Source organism: Hemicordylus capensis, chromosome 6, assembly GCF_027244095.1.
Source record: "Hemicordylus capensis ecotype Gifberg chromosome 6, rHemCap1.1.pri, whole genome shotgun sequence".
NCBI lineage: Eukaryota > Metazoa > Chordata > Lepidosauria > Squamata > Cordylidae > Hemicordylus > Hemicordylus capensis.
The window spans coordinates 130,189,221-130,209,580 of NC_069662.1; the positions used below are offsets into that span (position 1 = coordinate 130,189,221).

The 20,360-nt window shown below is 43.7% G+C and overlaps 1 protein-coding gene across 15 annotated transcripts in view; it reads right to left on the reverse strand.

Annotated features, from left to right (window-relative positions):
- DYNC1I1 (dynein cytoplasmic 1 intermediate chain 1) overlaps positions 1-20,360 on the reverse strand; it is a 344,861-nt gene that overhangs the window by 57,092 nt on the left and 267,409 nt on the right. For 11 of the 15 annotated variants that reach the window (XM_053264854.1, XM_053264852.1, XM_053264850.1 and 8 more), the window contains 3 exons: positions 17,878-17,991; positions 14,523-14,656; positions 11,108-11,252 (listed from right to left, as the gene is read on the reverse strand). In XM_053264854.1, coding sequence (XP_053120829.1) covers positions 11,108-11,252; positions 14,523-14,656; positions 17,878-17,991 — 393 coding nt within the window. Of the gene's footprint in view, positions 1-6,875; positions 10,159-11,107; positions 11,253-11,830; positions 12,177-14,522; positions 14,657-17,877; positions 17,992-20,360 lie in introns of those variants that run through there. The other 4 variants (XM_053264857.1, XM_053264858.1, XM_053264860.1 and 1 more) reach the window with 3 other exon arrangements.

The following is a 20,360-nucleotide window of genomic DNA, read 5'->3' on the forward strand; positions in this document are numbered from 1 at the left end:
CACAATGTTGTAGTTCATACACCTGCAAGACATTAAAACACTGCATGTATTATAAAGAATCCTGATTTTTTCTCTCCCTTTGTTTACTAAGAGGAGCGGGGGGAACCCAATTGCCTCAGTAGGGCACCCAACCAACATCAGAAATAGCACTGGAGAATCCTCACTGCTTTTCAGCATCCTCCTTTTAATTGCTATTTGGTGAATACCATGCTCCTGAGTGGATTGTTGATCTAATATAATATACCTGTATCTGCAACTAGGATTAGTCTATGTGACTGTTAAAACTGGAAGGCCTGTGGAGATTTCATGGGCCATCAGTCACAGACTTGAAGGCTATTTATTATCCCAAGACAGCCTCCACATATGTGGGGTTCTGAATACATTTCCTCACTCTGACATAACAAAACGTTTAGCATTGGCTGATAGCACGGAGTATTGGTTATGTCAGAGATTTTGGAGAGGATGTAGGCAGCGGGTGGGGGCGGATATTGGGTTTGGGGCAGAGATGCATCCGCCCCTCCCCTGGGGACTAGAGCCACTTTGGCACAAGCCTCAAGTGAAAGCTAACATGCAGTTTTGAGGAGTTGGGGACAAGTCAAAGTGTTGATGAGATTGAGAGACTGAGCTACAAATCGGAAAGTCTCTAGTTTGGATCTCACTGGGCATAGTGAGTATGGGGGCCTGGGTTAGGGTTAAGAAAGAAATGTCCCTGGGCCCTTGAGGGAAAAGGGGGCCCACCTGCTGAATGTCAGTATGCACTTCGCTCTCCCCCTCCTGGAGATGTGGGGGCAGAGGCAGGGGTCCATCTTCACTTTTTTTGTCCCAGGGCACACTCCATCCTTGCTATGCCCCTGTATCTCACCTCTGCCATTAACTCACTGGGTGGCTTTCAGCAAGTCACTCAGCTTTATCTCTTCATCTGCAATGTGGGGATATCAGTACTTGCTCATCTCACATGATTATTGTAAGGATTACAATATAATAATACATGTGAAATGATCTGAAGCACTACATACATACCAGAAATTATTATTATTGATAGCTAGAACAGAAAAAGAACACATGGCAGTTTGGGGGGAATGGAGGGGCTGGCCTAGACCAGGATACCAAACTCACTATTGATGTTTGCCTATTCTTGATGAGCCTCTAAAAGGCTAATCTTGGGTCCAGAAGACCAAAGGGAACATTGGCTCCTATATGAATCACACCACCCTGTTAGAACTGGGCTTTCCCCCATGTGCCTCAACTATCAGAGGCTAGGCAGACAATGGCCCAGAGCACGACCTTCTTAGTGGTAGTAGCATGCCTGGAAATTACTCCCTAATCAGGCTCACTTGAATACTGTGATGGAAACCATCTGGAGAATGGTCAAAACTTTGTTTTCAAAAGGCTTATAGACCTCGCTGACACTTGTTACGGTGGTGGTGAAGTTATTAACTATATTATGGAACACTGTTGATTTTACAGGCAGTGGCTGACAAGCTTCCATACACATTGTAACACTATGCTCTTGTGCACATGCAAAAATTGTGCAACTGTGGTTGCGCAACAGTATAGCCATTGGAAATAATGGCCATACTGTTGCACCATTGCAACTGTGCAATTTTTGAATGTGTGCACTTGCACAACTGCATGCACATTGCATTACAACATGCATGGAAGCCTGTGCAGTATGTCAGCCACTGTTTGGTATGGTTTTCTTAAAACTGTATTACACTTAACATTACCTGTCTCGAATAGTTTTAAATAGAGGAGGTATATAAAATGACTAAGTTAAATAAATGAAGTTGGAGATTTGCTGCACCAGCAAATAAAGTACTTAAAACCCGACCATATACCACAGTGCGTCAGAGCAATGTTACAAATAGTGGTGTTTCACAGACATTGCAGAGAGGTTGTTATGCCAGCGTTGCAGGCAGATGAGCTTCTGCCAAGCTTCCAGCATCTGTCTGCAACCCTCTAGCTACTGTCTGCAGGACAGCCCATTAACTTCAAAGGGACTTCTCTCGAATAAGTGGTTTCACAATTACAGCTGAAAGCTAAATCTTCTGCTTGATTCCCAGCAGCTTCCTTTATCTAAAGCGGCATTGCCACAAATGTATATTCAGCAGCTGACTTGGCCTCTAGGGGTTATCAGAACTGAGGAAGCCTGCTTGTGTTTTAGTGTTACATACCAGTGCTGTGCTGAATTTACAGGAGGCTTGATTTTTGCTGTAAATGTTCTGGAAGGTGTGAAAATATTTTCAAAAAAGCACCACTCTGCAATTCTATTTCACATTTCGTTGTGCAGTAAGGGGAGAAAGAAAATGTTGTCCTGCTTCCCAGATAACTGGGTTGCGAGACGCCTTAGCTTGTTGCTCCGCTGGCAGTTTCACTGCCTGCCCACCCAAGACTAGGGTTGCCATATTCAAGCTTCCCAAATCCAGGTGGCCTAATTTGCAAATTATGTGGCAACTAATTTGCATTTATTTATTTATTTATTTATTTATTTGACAGGTTTGTATACTTTCCCCTCCTTCTCTGCCCTCTCATGTGATCGGATCCAGCGTAAAATCCGGGCAATCCGGGCAGCGCATTTGAAATCCATGTAAATCCGGGTGGAATTTAGAAGCTGGGTGGAGGAGCCAAAATCCGGGAGCTACCCTACATTCCGGGGGACATAGCAACCCTACCCAAGACCCTCACCCCAATATACAGCTCTACTTATGCATAGTTATGCATGGCTAGTTGGTGCAGTATATGGACACAGATGCAGAGGCCATGGAGAACAAGAATGGCAGAGGGGTGAGATCCGCATCTGAATACACATTTGGAGAGCTGATGTAGCTTCACAGCTAAGAAACTGAGCTACAAATCAGAAAATCCACACTTTGAACCACACTTCTATGATGAACTGACTAGATAGCCTTAGCCCTCCAACTACAATATTAGGATAATGATCCTTATTTATTTTGCAGGATTCTTGTATGAATTACAAGAAGGTAATCCATGCGAAGGCTCTGAACATTCAGAAGTGGTATAGTATTAAGATAATGAGACTATTCTCACAAGCAGCCAAGCCCAGCTTCGGCAGTCAAGCCTGCGCTTGGCTGCCCATGAGAACTGCCAGGATCTACAACCCCAGCACTGAAGCCCGGCTCTTAGCCAATGTTAAGGGCACAAATGCACCCTTAACCCAGCTACTGACATAGAGACAGGCGAATCGAGTGCCCATCCCCTGTGGGAATCCACCACTCAGCGTGCGGTGTACTGTGGTATATGTGGAGGCCAGGAAACTGAGTCCCGGCCTTTGTTGAACCACGCTGCTCTGTGCAGCGTGGTTTGTATGGGTGCATGGCTTGCGTGCTAAAGGGATCAAGAGCAAATGTCTGGGGGAAGGTAGGCTGACCACTCACGTGGTCATGTGAATAGCATGAATAAGTAGTATAAACTGTACCCGCACTGTCATGTGAATAGCCCCAATAAGTAGTATAAGCCATAGCAGTATTTATCTAGAAAGATAATAAGTAGTCTTAGCTCGTCACACTGCATTACTTTTAATGCATTGTGCATCTGAATGTACATCCCCATTCACATTCTTCCTCAGTTATCCTTTCACACAACTGGACCAGGTTGAGGGAGTATCAGACCAGCAGCTTCAGCAATGAGGATGCATTCCTCTTCAACCCAGCGTCCACCCCCTTGTGAATAGCTTCAAGCCTTTCACTAAGGAGTGCATGAAATCACTGAAAAGGGAGGTACATTTTGGGGAACAGCTGCCATTTGGGGTCACTATTATATACTTTATTTGCTCATAATTTTTGCAAGTGTGTGCAAAACACGCACACATTTTAAATAGACACACACATACAACTATGGTTACAGTTGAACAGATAAGCCAAATCAAGATAAACATTGTGGAAAAACCCGGTGCCAGCTTGAGATCACCTGACTTCACTTTGGTTTTGCTCCTTCAAATTACCTAGAGAAAGACCATAATCTTCTCCTCATACAGCTGGATGGGAGCCAGACCTCTGACTCCAGAGGTAAAGGGCAAAAAGTAAAAATCCTGTCTGAACAAGCAGATCCACCCATTCCTCTGAGTCAGTTTGGCTTTTTGACAGCAAAATTAAGCTCTGAAGAAAATTCATTCATTGCCTTGCTTCTGGACAAAACTCAAAAAGCTGAACTTGTACAACAGACAGAAAGATTCCCATGTAAACCAGCATGCTACTTATAGAAGAATCTGCAACCAGACCAGCATAGTTCACTGGAATGATTAGTACTACACTGTTTGTTTAGATGTGATGTTTTTGTTCATCTGTTCAGTAAAAATATTTTTAGCTGAGAAAACTATTTTTTCTTCTGGGAATAGATCAAGGAAGACATTTAGCTTTCTTGCATGCTGGGATAGCAATGAAGATTTAAATGCAATGGGGGAGAGGAAGATGAAGCAAATAAGGACAACCTTGTAAATCCATCCCATCAAGTTACTGGCCCTCAAACATTTTATTATTTATTAATTAATATTACTTATTTGATTTTTATACCACCCTTCCAAAAATGGCTCAGGGCGGTTTACACAGAGAAATAACAAATAAACAAGATGGATCCCTATCCCCAAAGGGCTCATAATCTAAAAAGAAACATGATAGAAACCAGCAACAGTCACTGGAGGTACTGTGGTGGGGATGGATATGGCCAATTACTCTCCCCCTGCTAAATAAAGAGAATCACCACGCGAAAAGGTGCCTCTTTGCCAAGTTAGCAGTTAGCCCGGTACTGCCTATGATATTTATTTGTGGTATAAAAGTGTGTGCGTGGGGGGCCTTTCCTTCTGTGCCTGGTCATCTTAAGGTGATCCTTACTTCAAACAAGTGACTATACTTACAGACTGAAATTGAATACCCAATGTCAAGATATAGCTCCCTACTCTCCTGGTTCTGTTCTTCATAACAGACATCTGGGTAATCTATTCATTGCAGGAAAGTGGCCATGCAGGCAACACACCCCTGCCTGTGGACTGTTAGGGATTCTGCACGTCTGGACTGAACATATACAAAGCTGCCTTATACTGATTCAGGCCACTGGTCCAACTTCCTCAGTTTTGTCTACACTGACTGGCAGTGTTCTTCCAGAATTTCAGACAGGGGTCTAGTCTCTTTCCTAGTCCTTCCTAGGGACACCGGGGCCTGAACTCAGGACTTTCTACATGCAAAGTGGGTGTTCCACTGAGCTATGCCTGTTCCTGCAAGAACCAGAAAAAATGAAACAGTACTTAATTAGAGAAGTGTGGCCACAGAAATTTGAAATTGGGACAGATCTGCAAGAGGACTGGGAACAGAATGCTGAAGAGTTTCATTCAGGAGTAAATTTTGCAGGTGAAAAGAATGTATTTGAGATCTGCAAAAACTGTGTTCATTCTCTACTTCTGCTGTAACATGTACTCTGCAAAGGGGGTGGGTGGGATGGAGTTTGTTTTCTATATTGCATATAACCTACAAACCAGATCATGCCACCCACGCTCATACCAGTCGTCTCACTGAGGTCTGGCCATGTGGTTTTCAATCCAAGGTAGAATACAATTGTGCATGCCTCTTCTGTTTTGTTTCTTTACTTTACAGAGCTGATGATACAGTCTAGCTGAACACGGGGTGTTTTTAAATCAGCAACAGGCTGCAATAGCACTTTGGGTTCATGTATGCCAACTGCATATAATACTTTCCCAACATCACTTCCCCCCACTCCCCATAACCAATGTGGCTTCAGCTTAGAGGTTCACAGAGATGTGGGGAAAACCAAGACAAATCTTTTTGCAAATAAGGAATGCTAAAAATTGTTTTCTAAGTATAAAATTGTTTTATGCTCTGAAGATGAGGAAGTTAATTAGTTACTCATGATTTTATTTATATCAGGGGTGGCCAACCAGAGGCTCTCCAGCTCTTGTTGGACTACAAATCCCATGACTGCAATACATTGTGGCTAATGGTGATGGGGTTCGTAGTCTAGCAACTGCTGGAGAACATCAGGTTGGCCACCCTGGCTTTTACATACAGGTGAAACTCAGAAAATTAGAATATCGTGCAAAAGTCCATTAATTTCAGTAATGCAAATTAAAAGGTAAAACTGATATATGAGACAGACGCATTACATGCAAAGCGAGAGAAGTCAAGCCTTAATTTGTTATACTTGTGATGATCATGGCGTACAGCTCATGAAAACCCCAAATCCACAATCTCAGAAAATTAGAATATTACATGGAACCAAGAAGACAAGGATTGAAGAATAGAACAATATCGAACCTCTGAAAAGTATACAGTGTACTGTGCTTGATTGGCCAGAAAACTCGCCTGACCTGACCCCATAGAGAATCTATGGGGCATTGCCAAGAGAAGGATGAGAGACATGAGACCAAACAATGCAGAAGAGCTGAAGGCTGCTAATGAAGCATCCTGGTCTTCCATAACACCTCATCAGTGCCACAGGCTGATAGCATCCATGCCACGACGCATTGAGGCAGTAATTGCTGCAAAAGGGGCCCAAACCAATTACTGAATACATATGCATGCTTATACTTTTCAGAGGTCCGATATTGTTCTATTCTACAATCCTTGTCTTCTTGGTTCCATGTAATATTCTAATTTTCTGAGATTGTGGATTTGGGGTTTTCATGAGCTGTATGCCATGATCATCACAATTATAACAAATTAAGGCTTGACTTATCTCGCTTTGCATGTAATGCGTCTGTCTCATATATCAGTTTCACCTTTTAATTTGCATTACTGAAATTAATGGACTTTTGCACGATATTCTAATTTTCCGAGTTTCACCTGTATGCTGGGTTTCATTAATGGTTTTATCTTGTAATTGAATGGCAATTTATTTTTATTAAATTGAATGCTGGGCCTTTTATTCAAAACAATACTGAAAGCAACTCACAACTAGTATAATAAACAAACAGTCTTGTGGTCTACCAGACCAAAAGGTGACATATACATCTAGCAAATAAATATATAAAATTACAAGGATAAAAATTATATCATCATCAATAAATAAATAAATAAATAAATAAATAAATAAATAAAGAAAGAAAGAAAGAAAGAAAGAAAGGAAAAGTTGTGCTGCCAAGTCACTGTCGACTCCTGGTGACCACAGAGCCCTGTGGGTTTTTTTTTGTAGAATACTGGAGGGCTTTACCATTGCAATCTCTTGTGTGGTATGGGATGATGCCTTTCAGCATTTTCCTATATCGCTGCTACCCAATATAGGAGTTTCCCATGTTCTGGGAAACACAACTGTGGGGATTCGAACCAACAGCCTTCTGCTCTCTAGGCAGGTTGCTTCCTCGCTGCACCATTAGGTGGCTACCATCATAACCATGTCCAAATCTAATTCATCAGCAGGGCCACATTTTTAGAATGAATCCATCATGAGTGGTAAATAGATATCAACAAGCAATACCAAATATGATAACTTCTCATCAACATTTAGCTCCCTTGGTTGCATCTGCAACCAAGAGAGTGAAATTTCTCAAGTTGTTTCATAGTTCAGTGCAAGCAGCTTCTGAATTCCTATGAAGTACTTCAAGCTGACTAGCTGGCACCTACAGATTAAGGGAGTAGTCAGAGAATGTCATTTTGCAGGGCTAGTCCAGACACTCGAAACCTGGTACATGCCCCGCTCCAGCCTTCAGATCCCCAACTGTGCCACTGTTCCCCTTTCCACCCTGGCTCTTCAAGCAGAGATGTTTTAGCCCAGCAGTCTAACGTCCTCCTCCAGACTCCCTTCTACTTCCTGCCTTTCAGGCTTCTGACCATGCCAGAGGCAGCAGAAGAGATATGTGGCGGCAGCTGGCACCCTGCCGCCAGGAAATGCTTGGCAATGCAGTGGACCAGTAGAGGTGGCCAGCAGGCAGTCTACCAACTCCATCAATCTGCCACCTTTTGGGAGGTGGGAATGTTGGAAGTAGGGAATGGGAGATAAACATGCAGGGGAGAAGGAATGTTGGTACACACCAGTATGTGCAACTTTTGATTGCTTGGTGAGATGAGCCTTGAGCCATAATCACGACTAAAATTCAATAAGTTTGTTCAAAATTCAGCGGTTTGTTCAGTGAATGTTACAAAATACAATAGCTTGGAGGTGCACAAGACAGATGAAGAGGAAGGATACAAGAGAACCAAACAACACTATGCCCTTACTCCTAGACTGAAACAGGAACAAGATGGTACAAGTGGGAGGTAAAGGAAATTGCATAAAGAGAAGGGAGAAGATTAAAGGCACAACTTCCTGCTGGTCCCACCATATCTTACCACAAGGGAGGAAACCACAGTTAAGAGTCCATGCCTTCCTCTTCTCAGGACTCACCCATGCAATAAAAATATTGCACAAACAATGAACAAACAAGGGGTTATACATAAACATCAAAGGGGGGGAAGGAAGAGGCAGAAAATATGTGACAACTGGTGATAAAGGAAGGAAATATGGCAAAATATGGTATTTTAGAACTGCAATATGCTTTGGAGTGAGGTGATATAATCAGTGCATCATTACTTGATGGAGTAATTCATTCAATCATTACTTGATCAGATTTTTTTTTTGCTCTTCTGATTTCCACATGACTTCCCATTTCACATAATCTTTGCCTTTTCTTCATTTTCTCTCTCTCTTGTCCCCATGTTGTGTTTTTGGAAAATGTATACATGTTTCATGTTACTCACATTCAGTGAATTTTCTGTGCTTGTCAACCAAAAGACATTCCTGACATGTAGCAAGCTGAGGTCAATGCTGCTGAGTGCTAACATCAAATGTGTATGCTGTGGGTGTCTTGATATATGTGACAACAGCCACATTCACATGTAATACAGAACCGCAGGTCCACTGGACCCACAGCTCCCCATCCCACACCCCATTCTCTCGTCCGAATTCAGACATCATGGAAAGCGCTCTCTCTGCATTCAGCGAGACTGCAGAGAGGAGTGGGGACTGGCTATGTGGGCTTCCTTCCTGCATGAAGGACAGCCTGCACAACCAGTCATGGCTGGAATTGAGGGAGAAGCTTCCTCCCTCAATTCCGGTTGAAGGGGACACAGCCTGTGGTTCTGGACTCATACACAATGTAGGTTGCATCTAACTCAGGCCTCCTCAACTTTGGCCCCCCCAGCTGTTTTTGGACTACAACTCCCATAAACCCCAGCCACAGTAGTTAATAGCCGGGGATTATGGGGATTGTAGGCCAACATCTTGTTGTAAGCCGAAGTTGATCAGCCCTGGTCTAACCTCAGGTTGTAGTGATGAAACTCACTACAACCCAAGGGTACAGATTGGAGTATAAAAAACAGAAGCTCAGCTTGGTTGCTACACCGAACTGGAGTTCCGTGCATTCACACATAACAGTAGGACAACCTGTAGCCCCTTCAACTCCAGTTCCACGTTACGTGCAAATGCGGCCATTGTTTTGGAGTACTAGAAGGACAAACTGTCACAATTGGGAGGTTGTGTGAAAAAGAATGGAATTTTAACGTTTTTTATGGGGATTCTCCAAACAAAATTCTCATGATATTCAAAAATTCTCATGTATGTCCTTGTATAGAATCACTCTGTTTGGGTCACACATGTTTGAAGAAGCATAGGGGGGCAAATGTGTCCTTAAAATAAAGTTATTTCTGTATCTGCTGCAGAATTAATGGGTGTAAGTAGAAGGAAAAGATACACTGAAATCCTGTTCAGTCCTGTACAGCCTGCTCTCAGAAGCAAGTGCTTTCCTTTTGAAGCCAGAGCTCAGATTATTTATGGCAGAATAATGGGATGTTTTGATAGAAATCGAAAAAGATTCCAACCTACTTTTCTTCATGTGGTATGATATAATGCTCCTTGAGCATGATAACATGATAAGCAATGCTGGTATTGCTGCGCATTCACATTGGTTAATAATCCTTAATGAACAGGTGGCCTTTAGAAAACAATTTACGTGTTCAAAGAACTAATACCGAAATAAATATTAGGCTCAACACATTCATCCTATCAGGATATCTCTTGACTCTTTTCTGCTTCCCAGTTCTGCTTTCATGGTTTGCTGTGATCTTATGACTCAATGGCAGAAACTACATTTGATTCAGTTGGAGCACGTCTTCATCTCTGCTTCATTTCACTTCATCAAAAAGTGATCACTATAGATACCTGTTTTTCAAAACATGAGAATAGAACTGATATAGGCTTCTGAACAAGGTGCTACTTTTAAAGTTATATATGATGGGGACATTTCTCTTGTATTCCTAAAGATTATGAGTTCTCTTCAAGCAATCGTAGAAAGAGTCAAAAAGAGAATCTGATCACACCAAGTTATGTTCAACCCCTAATTATCAACTCATTCACACACATCATGAGGCTAGTCACAAGATTGTGTGGGCGGGGGGGGGGGGAGGTAGGGTCCAACTTACCTTCCCCCCGACGATCAACAAATGCTGCTGAGAGTACGGCTTGAGCTCCCAGATGATTCATGCTGCTCAAAGCAGTGCGGATCTCTGGAGCCGGGACAATGTTTCCCAGTCTCCAGATATCCCAGAATGCATCGTGCAACCATCACAGTGCACTGGGGCAACAGGTAATCACCACATGTGTCTGCTACAAGAACCTCTTTACTGAGAAAATTACCCACAGCCTCATGTGCACTATAGTCTTATTAGACACAAGCCTTAGACACAAGCCTGTGAAAAACTCAGATGTTAACCCTAACTGAAAGCTTCCATGGGGAAAAGTGCATGATACACTCTCATTCTTTAACTCATTATAGTTAGAATAAACCAAGATACCAAACCATGGTTTGATATCCTTGTTTGTTCTGAATCACGGTCCCCTAAATTTGTGTATAATTGTAAACTGCAGCTTGTTCTTAAAGTTAAAGCAGAAATGTCTATTCTTCTCTTGCATACGAGAGAGAAGTAGAGGGGAAGGGGAAGCACATGAGCCTGAAGCTCCTTTAGGTTGATTCACATAGTACTAAACTATGGCTACATCTGAACTGGACCATGACATGGTAGCTACAGTGACCACCTGTCCCACTTTGCCTAGCCAGTCCTGTGTATAGAGGGCAGAGACCCAAACAAGCTCCCCAATACCCATTACTCACCTTTGTGGTCCACAGCTTGACAGTCCAGTCAAATGAAGATGTGACAAAGAGATGGGAGAAGTCAACTGGACCCACTGCCATGTGGCAATTGATTCCCGTGACAGGTCCTTGGTGGCCTTCAAAGATTTCACCAATGCCCGCTTTACTGCAGAAAAACAAATGCACACACATCCAGGAAATATTCAACACTAGAAAATATTCTTTTATCTTGGGGTGCCACCTTTTCTGTTTCCTTCCCTATGATCCAGCAATCCACATTCAGTATGCACAGGACTGAGACACTACCGCAAGCGCTGGTCTTGCGGTAGTGAGTGTGAACTGTCCCCTTTGCAAGCATGGGCTGCCTTGGTTTGCATATGGATGGGTGATGAGTGCTACATGTGAGTGCTGTCTGGTATAAGATATTCCCCAGGGCAGGGCTGCTCAACTTCAGCCCTCCTGCAGATGTTGGCCTACAACTCCCATAATCCCTGGTTATTGGCCACTGTGGCTGGGGATTATGGGAGTTGTAATCCAAAAATAGCTGGGGGGCCTAAGTTGAGCAGACCTGCCTTAGGGGATAGTAGCTCAGTGGTCAAGCATCTGCCTTGCAAGCAGAAGGTCACAGGTTCACTCCCTGGCATCTCTAGGCAGGGCTGGGAGAGACTCCTGCCTGAAACCTTGGAGAGCCACTGCCAGTCAGGGTAGACAATACTGAGCTAAACTGACCAATGGCCTGGCTCAGTATAAGGCAGCTTCCTATGTTTCTATGAGATCTGTGCTTCTGGACAAAGTCACAACTCGTGCTCTTTCATCCTTGTTCGAACCAGAGCAACATAGTGTTGCTTGATGGGATTGCCATTGGGACATGCAAGTGAAGGCACCAGGTTCCCTGATCTTCCTGTTCAGAATTCTGTGGCTATTCTGTAAGCATGGAAATGTAAAGTAAAAGTAAAAGTAAAAGTGAAGTGATGTAATGTAATGTAATAAAATAATATCCTGACCTTCTAAATGACAGAGCCATGGTGCCTGTTGCAGGACAAACCATTTGTTTGCATTCCTGAAGCCACTGCAGACCAATTGGTTTAGGCTGATGAAAAAGCACATTACATTGCAAGACTTTTGAGGGGTGTTGGTGGAATAGGATCAGGATTAACTTCCTCATGCAAGTTATTTACTCCTCAAGAGTCAGGAGTAAGAGAAAAGAAAACTAAGTGTGATGGTAAGAGCCCTGTATAGTAGAAAGGGAACAGATCTTTCATCAGGGAACAAGAGAATAGCAAATTCTGTGTCAAGAAAAAAGAAGAGGAAAAGCAGCTGATGTTTTCTTAACTGAGGGCAAAACAGGCATATTGAGAACAGAAGTGCTTAAACAGAAAGTATTCATTATTATTACTGGCTGACAACCAGAGCAAGAAAGCACCAAGTGCAGAGAGAGGAGCAGAATAACAGTGCTTCCAGACCAACTGCACCGATGCTCCGAGGAAGGGGTGATTTTTGTCACCCTCTCCTTCCCCAGGAAAACCTCTGTGCCACCAGAAAACATGTACCTGAGGGCTGCACATTTCAGGTAGCTCAGACGCCTTCCAGGAGATTGGGAGGTCATCAACAAATCCCCCCTTCCCAGGTGCATCAGTTAGTCTGGAAGTGTTGCTAGTCTGCTCCTCTTGCTGTATTGGCACATCTCTTCTCTGGATGTCCACCACTATTTAGTAGTAGTAAGAATAAACAGTGGTCCCTCGACTTACGAACTACTCGACATAAGTATTTTTCGAGTTACAAACGGCAGTTTTAGATCCGGTTTTAGATGCGGTTTTTTCGACTTACAAATTTTTAGATGGGGTTTCCTCGACTTACGAATTTTACATGCGGTTTCCTTGACTTGCCTGCCTGTTTACTGCCTGTTTATTCTTGAAAAGAAATGTTCCTGTGCAGTTTGCAAGCCTTACTGGGGGTCTGGGTCTTTTTTCTAGGCTCCGGAACGCATTAATCCGTTCCCAATGCATTCCTATGGGAAACCGCTTTTCGACTTACGAACTTTTCGACTTACAAATGTGCATTCGGAACGGATTAATTTCGTAAGTAGAGGGACCACTGTACACCACTTTTCTGTAGTTAAACATCAGCTGTGGGAGGGCTGCCAGACTGGGACTACATTGGGACTGGAGGGAGGCTTTAAAACTTTCCTTCTGCCACAGTCCCAATCTGGATCGGGGTTCGTGCAGCTCTAATGTCTCCCAGGAAGGAAGCTTCCATTGGCGACAAAGGGCAATTTCCTCCTGAGAGAGAAAGGGTTAAAGCCTCCCTCTACCACCACTATGGTCACAATCTAGATCCCTCCAACTGATGTTTAACAAAGAAGAACATGCACACAAGGAGCCAAATGACTTGTTCAATGTTCATGTAGTTTGGCCCTTAGAGGCAGGGGTTGTTTTAAACCAGGGTTTCTTACTGTTGTTGGACTACAACTCCCATCATCCTCAGACATGGCCTTTGTGGCTGAGGATGATGGGAGTTGTAGTCCAACAACATCTGGGGGCCCAAGTTTAAGAAACCCTGTTTTAAACCAATATTGTCCTACATACTTATGGGGCTCCCCTCCCCATCCCCCTGTGTGTAGATATCCACTCCTAACCACCATTCTAACCACCATTCACACTTCTTCCCGCAAACATGAGGAACTGATCATCTGCCTAACGGCACTGAAAGGCTCTTTATACAAAGAATGAGAGAGAGAGAGACAGACAGACAGACAGACAGCCCTCTTTACACAATTAACCATTTCATCATCTCAAGGCACAGCACTATTAAACCAAAATGGCAACCCCATCTCAAGTTCTGCTTCCTCCCTCCTTTAATGTTTAGACATTCTGGCTGACATCCTACACAGAGTAACGTGAGAGTTATTGACCACCTAAGCAACTCCTGCAGTGTTACACAAGAGCACTCTTGCACTAATACCTAAAACTGTGCAAATTTGATTGTGCAACACTATGTCCATTATTCCCAATGGACATAACATCGCACAATTGTGTTTGCCCATTTTTAGGTATCAGCACAAGTGCACTCTTGCACAACACAGTGGGTGTTGCTTTATCATGATGTCACCACACTCTATATTTCCTTCTGTGCACACATGTGGTGGTCAATGTTGTGGAGTAGGAACAGGGACAAGGAAATACATGACGACACAAGGGGGGATGTGTTTTAAACGTGACTAGGAGAAGGGGGAGAACTCAACATGGGGCTGTCAGATGGTGCCATTTAGATTAGGGAAATGATATAGGAGGAGGTAAAAACCCATCCAGTGTGCTGCTGTGATTAAAACCTGATCCCTGCTGCTGCTGCTGCTGCTTTAAAGGAAAACCTCGTGGGCTTTGGCCTCTATTGAAATATATCACGAGCAATATGCACTGATTAAAAAGAAAGAAATCACCTTCCGTGACGACAGGCTGTATAGACAGTGCCCTCTTCACTTCCGACAACAAAGTTGTTGACATCTCCAGTTGGGAAAGCCATTCCAGTAACCGCCACTGGCTTAGACTTGTTGTACACCAGCTCCATGCTCTCCTAGCAAAACATGCCAGAGGTATTTTTCAATGTGAATATATTGCAGGAAGAAATGCATTAATTTTCTTAATAGTTCCAAAACTGCTGCTTACAAATCCATAGCAGAAGGCTGCTTCTTACATATTACTTTTTTTGAGTGTGCATATATGAAGGTTTACAGATACCACGATAAATGTACAGTCTGGATGTGGCAATTCTGTGTTTCCAAATATGCAAATCAGACAGTACACCTGTAAAAGACTTCGGCAGACTTTTTTCCTCTTTCTTTTCCTCCCTAAGTGTTTCTTGGCTAGCTAAAGAAGAAGAAGCAACCTGAACAAAAACAAAAATCAAGAATATGTTGGTCCATGTATCTTAATGGTTGCTCATTTTTAGGAAAGTGCTGCCAGGACCAGATGGAAGCCACGGCGGCCATACCCAAACTTGGACTGGAGAATGTAGCATTCTCCAATCAAGACAGCCCCAGATCAGTGGCTGAAGGCTGGAATTTGATAAGCAACAGGTACTGTTCTGTTGATCAGAAAAAAGTAGACCAGCTTCCCAGTCCATCCTATATCAGGGCTGGCCAATCCAGGAGTTTGACACTGCTTGCCAACTGTAGGAGCTGATGTTACACATCTCAGTCTTCTGTGCTCAAATGTCCCCCTCTGCTCCCCATATCCTTCCGTCTTATGCCATGTTAGTACTTTGGGCCAAACATAACATAATGGGGCAGTCGTGTGTGTGTTATCCATGTCCCTGCCCCATTCATACACATGTTATTGATTTCTTTAATGCAGGGGGTCTCATTCTAGGAATATTGCTGGACTACAGCCCCCATCATCCCCAGCAGGCCGCTGTGGCTGAGGAGGATAGGAGTTGTAGTCTAACAATATACAAACACAGAGACATATACATGCATACACATACATACCACATGTTGAAATACAAAATTTTCTCAAAGCAATAAACAATATAAAGCAGCAACAAGGGGTAATGTTCTTTACATAAAAAGGTGTGCATGGGGAAGGAAAGCAAAACCTCCCCCGTCCCAGCTCACCTTACCTTGCTGCATGGCATTGCTTCAGGGATTTTCTTCCCAGCTGGTTCATTTCTAGTATTGGAGTTGAGCTTGTAAATCATTGCTTAAAGTAATAGAGCTCAAGAAGGGGACGTGGGGGCGAGTTTTTCTCCTCTCCCCTGTACACTCCTTTTCATGCAAAGGAACACATCTAACACTAACACTCTGTTTGTGAACAGGGCAAACATGTGGACAACTGCCCAGTCACAACTAGTTAGATTATACTCCTTCAGGCAACTATGTGACCTTTCCCCCCATTCTCTGTGTAGTATTTGGTTTATTTTAAACCACGATACCTAATTACCATCATCCTTCTTATCATCCATCATTATAAATTAACAGAAACAAAAACAGATTAAAAACTCGAAAAGCAAACCCCTTTCAAGTTTAACATTTTGACAGTACGTATTCCAAGATGCCTATTTATCCATCATTGCTATCCACTGAATTTCTCCTCTTTGAGTCAATTTTTCCTTCTCAGTCACTTCCAAAGACTTCAGCAGCAATTCCTTAATGGTTGGAGAATTAATATTTGGCATTTTTTATACAGTTCTAGCCACAAGTACTAAGTTCATCATTAATAGCTTTATCTTCCATGGCAAATCAAATTCTGTGACTTTAAATAAAACTAACAATGGATTTAACGGAGATTACATAGCTTACTATTTGTGACATAACCTTAAGCTTGGATTCTGTCAGCCCAGCTGGCACCTGCTTCCCAGAAGAGGACATCTAGAGGGGAGATATTACAACAGAACTTGAGGGATCCTGGGCTGGTGTCAGCAAAAACAAAGGTCTAGGAGCCAAGAAGACCTTACTGGGCTATCCAGTTCCAGCCTCACCCTTCCATGCACCTGGGAGCTGGGGTGGGAGTTGGTGGCCAAAGCCCCTTCCCCACCCTGCTCGAAAGCATCTGCTTGGCAGACCAGAAGAGGAGGAGGAGAAAGAGAAGGATGCTTTTGCATTCGAAGGTTGCCCACTGCTTGAGGGGACCAAGAAGGCACAGGAAGGAAGGTTTTGCTATAAACCCCAGAGAAAGGCAATGGGTTTTTCTGGGCCATGGAGCAATAAGCTGGGAGTATGGACTATCCCCAGGTAAAATCCAGCCATATTGTATCTCCTTCAATAAACAGCATTGCCTTGTCTATGGAACCAATGAACATGTCTGTGCCATTTGATGTCAAACTGCCCACCTGAGGGAAGCCTGTACCGCCTGACAATTCCACCACATGTGTACTAAACCAGGGCTTCCCAACCTGTGATAGTTGGTGTTGCTGAACTACATAGGAACATAGGACCATAGGAAACTGCCATATACTGAGTCAGACCATTGGTCTATCTAGCTCAGGATTGTCTTCACAGACTGGCAGCGGCTTCTCCAAGGTTGCAGGCAGGAATCTCTCTCAGCCCTATCTTGGAGAAGCCAGAGAGGGAACTTGGAACCTTCTGCTCTTCCCAGAGCAGCTCCATCCCCTGAGGGGAATATCTTCCAGTGCTCACACTTCTAGTCTTCCATTCACATGCAACCAGGGCAGACCTTGCTTAGCTATGGGGACAAGTCATGCTTGCTACCACAAGACCAGCTCTCCTCTAACTACAACTCCCATCACCCCCAAACACAATTTATTGTGATTCATCAACATTTGGAGTACCACAGGTTGGGAACCCTGTACTAAACCAACACCACCACAACAGGGATGGGGTGGGGGGGAAACTAATATTAATTGGAAAATGCATTTATCAGACTTTTGACAGGATCCTTTTGCTGGATGCAGATGAGAAGCAACACTTTCTGTGATGTGTTACATAGCCACACTACAAGCCAGTCCCTATTTGCCAAACAATGCTGTAGAATGAGTGTGATATATTCCACAGGTGACTCATCCGATTACCTGTGCTTTAAAATGGATTAATTCATTTTCACTTGAAACTGACCTGCATATTAACGCATTACAATAATTACATGATTTGTGGCAGAGGAAATGGATTTTGGCTTTTAGAGAAGCCAACAGTTGGAAGCAAGCTGCACTCTTTCAAGTGGATCCACGGGTTTTAGTCTGCATAGGATGTGAGGTTTTGGCTTTTAGGAGCGATGTTCCATTAAGTAGGCATTAACTTTAGGCTGAGCACTTTCTTCTTGTGTAGATAAAAACAAACCCACCTGTGGAGTTGAGAGCATATCCAGACTCCAGGAGCACATTTTGCCATCTGTGGAAACAGTAATGAGGTTGTGCGCATTTTGTGTCCCGACGACATTTACACAGTATACAGGGTGCTGAAAACACACAGAATGCCAGAAATCAGGAGGTGTCTACAAACATTTTCAAAAAGGGTGTTTCCAAATGTTGTGGACATTATTTGCGCAGGGGGAGTGGGGAGGTGGTCATACAGTGTCCAGAACTCCTCTCTTTGCCAGATAGGAATGTAACTTCTTTGTTTTGCCAAAAGCTTAAATGCACATGATGAGATTATTTTTCCCCCCAAAGCTTCATTTTACACCATCATAGGACTAGCCAGGATGATTACTGCTGTGAAAATGCTGAATTAAGTGGAGGAAATTTCATCCACAGGGATACATGCTTTTGCAGTTGATGGTTTTTGATGCTGAAAAGAACCAGCAGAAAGAGGCAAATCTTCAAATGGGGCAAAAGTGGGTAGATTTTCTTGAAGAAAGCAGCTGTGAGAATAAAACCATATACAATCTAACACAGTTTGGCCACTGTACAAAGTATCTTCAAACACAATGGAAGAAAATGTCAAGCAGTCCAATAAGGGTTAATCATGGGCTAATTTATGTTCTCACTTGTACTGACATTAACCTGAAGTAACTGCATCACTCTTATCATATTATTCTAGAATTAAATGGGCCAATGGTTACATGGCTAGCTCCAGGTTTCAAGGGGCCCCTAGCAAACTGCCTTCCATGGACTCCCTCCAACTGACGTGGGCCCCAAGAGTGTCACTCTCTCTTATAGATGTTATCTCAAGGATCTGCAGTGTTCTCCTGAGGGCCCTAGTTCCTCAGCAGCTGTCCACTAACCCTGGACACTGGCCCTGAACCAGGGGCAGAGCTACCATTGAACGGGGAGTGAGGGGACGACAAATGTCCCTGGACTCCTGAGGGAGGGAGGGGGTGAGAGATAGGGTTCCCAGAAGTGGATTTTTACCCCAGATTTGAGACTATTTTAAACGATTTCTGTGTTGGAGAGGGGGTCTGGAGTTCCAGCGATCCTGCCACAAGTGCCACGGGGTCAGCCTGGATTATAGCGTGCCAGCGACCTCTGTTGTTTGTGCCGCCACTTAGAGGCTCCCTGCCAGCCAATTAGAGGCTCTCCCGCAAACAGAGAGCCCTGCTCCTTCTCCCATCCCCGACCTGATCACCAGCTGCTTCACTCAGAGCGCTTGCACAGTGCTGAAAGCAGCCGGCAGCCTTGCCTTGTTCCTGCTGCATAGCACCTGCCATGCCATTCAGCAGCGCTGCCGCAAGCTCCGGCCTTCCCCACAACCTGCCTGTCCTCCCAGCCAAGGTTGTGTGAAAGACAAAAGGGTTAAAACCCTCCTCCCATGCTGCAATCCCAATCCATATTGCCCCGTCCCTATTCCACACAGCTGATCTCAATTAAGAAAGAAGAGGAGGGAGAAGAACCCCAAGGATTAAAAAATGCCCTTAACATCTTCATCTAATGTAATCTGACCTTTAGGAGTATGAGGGCTGACTGTTTTTGCAGTGGTGATAGAAAGAGCACAAGAAAGAAGCCATTTAGCATGGAAAACTGAGTCTGTGACTGAGACCTGATGAGAGCAAATTAAGAACATAAGAACAGCCCTATTGGATCAGGCCCAAGGCCTATCTAGTCCAGCATCCTGTTTCACACAGTGGCCCACCACATGCCACTGGAAGCCTATAGGCAGGAGTTGAGGGCATGCCCTCTCTCCTGCTGTTACTCCCCTGCAACTGGTACTCAGAGGCATCTTGCCTCTGAGGCTGGAAGTAGCCTATAGCCACCAGACTAGTAGCCATTGATAAACCTGTCCTCCATGAATTTGTCTAAGCCCCTCTTAAAGCAATCCAAGCTAGTAGCCATTACCACATCCCATGGCAAAGAATTCCATAGACTAATTATGCACTGTGTGGAAAAGTAGCCCCCTGATTCTAGTGTTATGAGAGAGGGAGAAACACTTCTCTCTGTCCACATTCCCTACTCCATGCATAATTTTACACACCTCGATCATGTCTCCCCCTTAGCTGCCTCTTTTCTAAACTAAAAAGCCCCAGATGCAGTAGCCTTGTCTCATAAGGAAGGTGCTCCAGGCTCCTGATCATCTTGCTTGCCCTCTTCTGCACCTTCTCCAGTTTTATCATGTCCTTTCTGAGATATGGTGACCAGAAATGTACACAGTATTCCAAATGTGGCTGCACCATAGTTATAATATTATAATACTAATATTTTATATACTATAGTTATAATATTTTAACATGCATTATAATATTAGCCGTTTTATTTTCAATCCCCTTCCTAATGATTCCAAGCATGGAATTGGCCAAAAGGCTAGTGAGGCAAGACTTGCCCTTGAAGAAGCCATGCTGGTCCTCCTTCAGCAGGCCTGTGCTTCTATATGTTTAACAATTTTGTCCTGAAGTAT